This window comes from Petaurus breviceps, unplaced genomic scaffold (genome assembly GCF_028583685.1).
Source record: "Petaurus breviceps papuanus isolate PSGF00001 unplaced genomic scaffold, PetGlider_PUasm1.0 174, whole genome shotgun sequence".
NCBI lineage: Eukaryota > Metazoa > Chordata > Mammalia > Diprotodontia > Petauridae > Petaurus > Petaurus breviceps.
This window is the reverse complement of record NW_027185761.1, coordinates 64,377,216-64,383,890: the sequence shown is the minus strand read 5'-3', so window position 1 is coordinate 64,383,890 and position 6,675 is coordinate 64,377,216. Positions and strand designations below refer to the sequence as shown.

General features: G+C 43.9%; 1 protein-coding gene across 1 annotated transcript in view; it reads right to left on the bottom strand.

Annotated features, from left to right (window-relative positions):
• Window positions 1-1,708: 1,708 nt before the first annotated feature.
• The window catches only part of HESX1 (HESX homeobox 1), a 45,734-nt gene continuing 40,767 nt past the window's right edge, over window positions 1,709-6,675 (bottom strand). The window contains exons 2-5 of the mRNA XM_069084341.1: window positions 3,977-4,336; window positions 3,027-3,226; window positions 2,228-2,329; window positions 1,709-2,025 (exon numbers count right to left, since the gene is read on the bottom strand). Coding sequence (XP_068940442.1) covers window positions 1,927-2,025; window positions 2,228-2,329; window positions 3,027-3,226; window positions 3,977-4,217 — 642 coding nt within the window. The 5' untranslated portion in view covers window positions 4,218-4,336 and the 3' untranslated portion in view covers window positions 1,709-1,926. The remainder of the gene's footprint in view (window positions 2,026-2,227; window positions 2,330-3,026; window positions 3,227-3,976; window positions 4,337-6,675) is intronic.

The following is a 6,675-nucleotide window of genomic DNA, read 5'->3' as shown; positions in this document are numbered from 1 at the left end:
GCCAGAGCCAAGCCTTGGACCCAGGTCTTTTCATGCAAATCTGAGGCTCCTTTGTCTGTGTTGTGCTGGTAGTCTGTAGCCCACACCATGGTTTATTTTCACACAATGACAAACTTCCCAACAGCCACTGGGAAGAGCCAGAACAATAACCGCAGTGCATTTGCAGAGTGTTTAGCAATTTGTAAAATACTTTCCCAGACAGTATCTCATTTGATCTTCATGACAACCTTGTAAGGCAGATAGTATGTGTGTGTATGTGTGTGTACCCATTTTGTACACGGAGTAATAGTTACTTGGAAAGGCCAAGTGACCTTACCTAAGGTTCTATTGTTAGGCTGAATAGGACGGACTAGGATTTCCTAGCCCATAAGTTCCACAAGGGCAGGTCTTCTAGGAAATTTAAAGAAACAAGAAAACACAATTACCACTAGTCTTGCTTCTGATGATGAAGCAAATACACAGGAGTCTAAATTGAGAACCCTGATGTCCAATAGAGAAGACAGCATATCTTTCAATGATCATCTCTAGACTGGGATTCCTTCTAGTCATTTCTCATGTCTAAAGTGCATCATGGTGAAATTTTAGCAAGAGTTGCATGGTTCCAAAAAGATTACAAACATGTTTACAAACAGAACACATTTCTAAAACTTGAGCAAAACCATGATAAATTGAAATAGCTCCCTCAAAGAATAGCTTATGTAAGTAAAGGGGAAAATCCAAGTCATGGAGTAGCAGTGTAGACAGAAGATGTGGCATCCAATGTTGGTAATTTGCTGACATTTACACAGCTCTTAAAAGATTGCAAAGCACTTGATAGCTAGCACTTGTCTCATCTGGAGCCTCACAACAATCTTGTGATGTTACAAACAGCTGTTTGAGGGAAGGCATATTACTGCAAGAGAAAGAGGGTCGCATTTATGGTCAGACAGCCTGGATTCCAATCTAGACTCTCTGACTCACTACCCACCCATGTGACCTTGGACAAGTGCTTTCCTTTGCTTCTCTTGATGAATGTGGCTGGATCTGATCATAACAGTTAGAGCTGGGGAGCTCCTTAGAAGTTCTCTAGTTCAATGCCCTCATTTTACAGTCCAGAGAGGTTGAATTACCCAGGGTCACCTAGCTAAAAGTTGGCTGAGCCAAATCCTGGGCTCTTCTCACTATGCTTCTTCTAGCGGGGGGGTTTAAGGTCCCTTCTTGCTCTGAATGTATGATCTCATTGTATCCCCAAGAAGTCTCTCCATTGGCAGCTCCAGTTAAAGAGCCGGTCACTGAGTCTCAGAATGCAATTTTTCTCTTGATTGACTACCAGGAGAAATGGTAATCATGGTACTGCGACTCTTTCTCTGGAACTCTACTGAAAAAGGCACCCAGAATAGGGGAAAAATTGGTGCATATTTTCTTATGAAGATGATAGATTTAAAATGCAGAATGAGAAACACATCTTTTGAGCATAGCCAAGGAAGAAGTTGTTTTGCTAGACTGCAAATAATTTGTTGAGTTTTTTTTAATTTTAAAAAATTGTTCAAAGATTAGGGCAGTGGGAGAAAAAGATAAGTGCCAGCTCTAAAACAAATAAATAACTAAATAAGTAAACAAATAAATAATGGTCTCATGACCTAATCTATTTCAAATGAAATAAGTAAACTTGTGCATTAAACTAAATTTGCTCCAAAACACCACTTTAATGAAAATGTTTATTAAAATATATAGGAAAATCCTTTTTCTTTCCCAGAGTGCTCTAGTATAATATTTATCATGTTACAGGAATAGTTATTTACAGTGTCTTTTCAGGGGAAAGAATAACAGGTAATTCAGAATGAGATGCGGTAAATAAAAGCATCTGATTTCTGACGCTGGGGCACTCCACTGGCTCATCTGCTCCTCCTACAAATGAAGTACAATCCCAAAGACTCTGTCTTCTTCCTATTTGGAGAGGTTTGTATTCAAATTGCTTTTCACCATTAGGAACTGGGATTCTCGGTGGGATCTTTTCAGCTTTGCCCGGCGATTTTGGAACCAAATCTGAAACAAAAAGTCAAAGAGAATTTGGGGATTTACTATGGTTTCATTCCTGAATTGCAGTTGGTCTTATGAAGACTGCTGAAACACAATACATGCCTCATCTAATTGTAATATGCATGTCCCCACCCCCACCCTCCCCATGGCTGGTCAGTGCCTCTCAGGGCACATCAACCAGCATAAATTAAAAACTCTGGAAAATTACCTGGATTCTATCTTCCTCCAAATTCAATTTCCGAGCCAAGTCTTCTCTGACATCAATACCAGGGTAGGAGTTTACTCTAAAGACATTTTCCAATACTTCAATCTAAGGAGTTAATTAACAATCAGGTATTACCACTCTTAATTTTACTAAAAGATGCAGTTAGTCAATGTAAAAATGAACTTTAAAAATACTTCCATGAGGGTATTTAGTGGGATCGCTGTTTTGGGGTGGTGGGTAGGGGAAAGACGAGGAGAAAATTTGTAACTCAAAATCTTGTGGAAACGAATGTTGTAAGCTAAAAATAAACATAAAAAAAAAAAAGAATAAAGGAGATGGATGTAAAAAAAATAAAATGAAAATTGAAAAAAAATACTTTCAAGAAGTCCCTTTATGTCTTTTAATAGAGCTAGGCACTGGATCCCTGATTTCATTGGTACAAGTGAGAAAACTCCCTTTACCAATGCAAGTCTGTATCTCCTCTTCAGATGAGTTGTAGAGTTGTCTAGAACACTGAGGTTAAGTGACTTGCCCAGGGTCATATAGTCAAGTGTCAAAGGTCTTCTGATTCCTTTTAATAAACCATTAAAAAACTATACTCCAATGGAGTTCATTAATGAGAGTAGTCCCACTGATGATGCAAGGTGCAACCCATCCCTATCTGTCCATCCTGTAAGACTCTTGTTTGTAGAAAAGTGTAGTTATTTTATGGATAAAACCATAAAGCCTAAAGTAAAGAGATGTCATTCCAGCAACAAAGCAATAATCATATCTGGTACTAGCAGTCAAACCAAATTCTTACCTGGTTCCTGGTAAAAGCAGTTCTTGGTCTCCTGCCCCGGTACCAACTCAGTTCTCTTTTAAAAGACAGTCTTTCTGAGGCTGACACAAATTTCTCATATTTCAAGATTCTTTCTTCTGGTATAGGATAATTCCCAGGGTGAGGGAGCAGGCTGCTGCTGGGCAAGATGGGGATGGATAGGCATGGATTTCCATCTTCTCCTAAAACCAGAAAGACACTTCTAAAAGTTCTGCAGGAAGTTCCTGAACACACATCCTCTTCATTTTCTCAGATGGTCTCCCCCTCATTAGCCAATAATAAAAGACAAAAGTAAGGGTCATTCATGCCTGAGATGAATTCAAGGAAACATTTTGTTTTCTGAATTGGTCATTTTCCTGGCATTAAAACAGACACAATTGGGCAGTGTCTACTAGGTTACCTGAGCACATGGTGAGTCAGGGAGGGGTGCGATGGGGTGCAGTGCAGAGGGGTATGGGCTCAAAGGGCATACTCCTTTGCAGTTTATTGTCCAGCAGCTGACATCATCCTTAGTCTTTCAGGTGGCCCCTGACTGGGTGTTTTGCAGTTAAATAAATGAAGTGACAAGGTGGACTTCATAGCATCTCCATCTCTCTTTCTCTCTGTTCTAGCTGGGTCTGTCTCTCTGTTTCTCTTTCATCTTTGTCTCTGTCTCTTTGGTTTTGTCTTTTTCCCTGCCTCTGTCTCTCGGTATCCCTGGGTCTGTCTGTCTGTGTCCTCTCTCTCTGTCCTTTCTGCTTCTGTCTTACTCTCTCTGTCTCTTTCTCTGTGTCTCTGTCTCTGTCTCTCTCACACTCACACACACACACTCACACACACGCACTTCCACTACTCTACCCCCTCAAGTCTGTTTTTCCTGAGCAGTCACCGACCAGTCATCAAAGGACCTCCTTCAGAAGGACAGAGAAAGCAAGTTTAGGAAGGGGACCTACCTAAGGGGCCGCAGGGATCTGTCCAGGACCGGGCAGGAGGAATGGCTGGGCTGCTCTCCTTCTTCGGCTCGAGTCCCAAAATACTCTCGATGGAAAAGGAGCGAGGGGAGGCCTTGATCTCGGCCAGGCTGGGCCGAGTCCGGGAATTGGCGGTTGCGCAGAGGGCCATGGCTATGGCTGCGGTGGCCCCCCACCCCACCTCCAGGCTGTTGAGTCCAGAGCGCGCTCCCGAAGGGGGCATGCACGCCCGCCTGGTAGCCCAGGCTGCTGGAGCGCTTCAGCACCCCGCCGACGGACAGGTACTCTCCAACTCAGCACACTAGGGTCCTTTATAACACCGGACCCAGATCTGGGGGGAAGCTAGGGAAGGAGGAGGGGGTTAGGGAGCTCACGTCATAGCTTAAATCTTGAGGCTGGGCTAGTCAGCAGAGGCCTCCCCCACCGAGTTGGAGTCTGGGAAGCTAATTGTTTACTTGTTTGCAAGTAATTAGCAGTTAATGGCCCCCTCTGGGGGTCGCTCCCTTCCACCACCACCACCCCAGCGGGTGGTCAGGGATTCGGCTGACTCGTTATCTCAGCCGAGCAGCAGCCCAGAAGCTGTGGAACTTTCTCCCTAGCCGCTGGGCATGTCCCATGCGGGGCCGTCTCCTTTCTGCCAAACCACTAAGGTAGAAAATCGGGCTTTTCCCCCTCTGAACTTAAGACTTACAGCGGCTCCAGGTACCTGAACCAGACGGCCCGATCGCGAGCCAAGCAAAGAGTGAAGCATCTCATTTAAGGGGATTTTCTTCCAGGGAAATTTGGGAGGAAAAAAAAAACCACAATAATCCCTTAATACTATTAGGGTAAGCCTGATGAAAATGCCAGGGGGGTGTTTCATATGCATATGTCACGGCAAATGTGGTCAATAAACCTACAATAGCAGGGAGCTGGAGGAGAGCGGCCCCGCCCTCCCGAGGTGGCAAAGTCATTAAAACGCAGTACCATTGTCTTTCCAGAGCCTGGATTAGCTCACGAAAACAGAGGAACCGAGTATTTTCCATCAATAATCCCCTCACTGGCTCAGTCCTTCTTTCCATTAAATGAAGTTGGTGACAGTTCAGCTCAAGAGAAGACAAGCCAAGTCAACCTCCCAGGCCTCAGTTTCCTTCTCTGGAAAATGAGGGGGTTGGACTTAGATGGTCTCTGAAGTCCCTTCCAGCTCAAGAGTTATGTCGTCCTAGAGGCCACAGTCTGACGTCCTGATGTCAGACAGATGTGAAGTGGTTGTCCAAGTGACTGAACAGTAAGGATCTAAGCCAAGGGACTCGTGCCTTTTTGGTTGGGACCATAGATTCAGAGTTGGAAAGGACCTCGGATCATCTGGTTGAACCCTTTTACTTGCCAGATAAGGAAACTGAGGCACCCAAGGTGATAGTACAGCAAGAGCAGAGCTAGACTGGAACCCAAGCCCTCTGGCTGCAAATTTGGGACTCACTTTGCTGTATTTTGGCTTTGTTACCTAAAAGCAAAACAAAAACAACTTTTCTGCTCTTTCTTTTTCTTTATACTCCCCATTGAGCCTTCTAGTATCGGGGTCCCTCCCCAGGTGAATGTAAATATTTGTAAAAGACATCTTTCTTTGTTTCCTACTTCTCTCTGCCTCCTCCTCCTTTCGTGTCCTTTCTGTTCTCTGTCTCTGCCCATCTTTCCCTCTTTCCCACCTATACCCACTCTCCTCCCTCCTTCTCTTCCTTTCTCTATCAGTCTCTCCGTCTCTCCCTCCCTCTCTTTCTCTCTCCCCATCTTTCTATCTGGGTCTCTCCACCCTCTCCCTGATTTCACCAGCATTGGACACTTTCTCTGTAGAAATTTCCTCCCATGATGGAAATTTGCAAGTAATTTTATTGCATGACCCCAAGGAAACTCAAGTTTCTGATCAGATGATCACAGTTTTAAGGATGAATGAGACCTTAGAGGCCATCTATTCCAAGTCCTTCATTTTGTAGGTATATTTCTGTAAGTGACTTAAAGATTTAGAGAGGGTTAGCAATTAAATGGACGATGAGGGTGGGATGATGGGGGTGGGATTGTTTATTTTTCTGTACCTGAGAGAGAACCAGAGAGACTCAGTTGGAAAGTCACCCAGGTTAACTCTTCCTAGAGGGGAATTCTAAACCTTTTCAGTGTTGTGGACCCTCTGGCACTTGTCTAGTGAAGCCCCCTTCCCAGAATCACCTTGTTAAATACATTAAATAAAATACATGGGATGACAAAGGAAACCAATTCAGCTGAAATGCACTTACCAAAATATTTTAAAAAACCAAAAAGTTCATGGACTCCAAGTTCAGAACTGTTGTCCTTCCTAAAATGAGGGGCAAAGGGACTGGAATCTAATATATACGGGGAACCAGTGGATCTGTCATATTGGAAACCCTATTCTCCTTCTTTAATTTTTCCCCCTACTATCTCCAAAGGGCATTCCTGCAACTCCTCTAGCTGCATCCCAGCTAAGCTGTGATCCTCTGTCAAGAGACAAAGAACCTGCACTCGAAAACAAACATCAAGGGTGGATGGCTAGGTGGTGCATTCAATAGAGCACCTGCGCTGGAGTCAGGAGGACCCGAGTTCAAATTCAGCCTCAGACACTTAACACAAAAACTCCCCATGTGATCTTGGACAAGTCACTTAACCCTAATTGCCCTCCAAAAAGCAAAAAA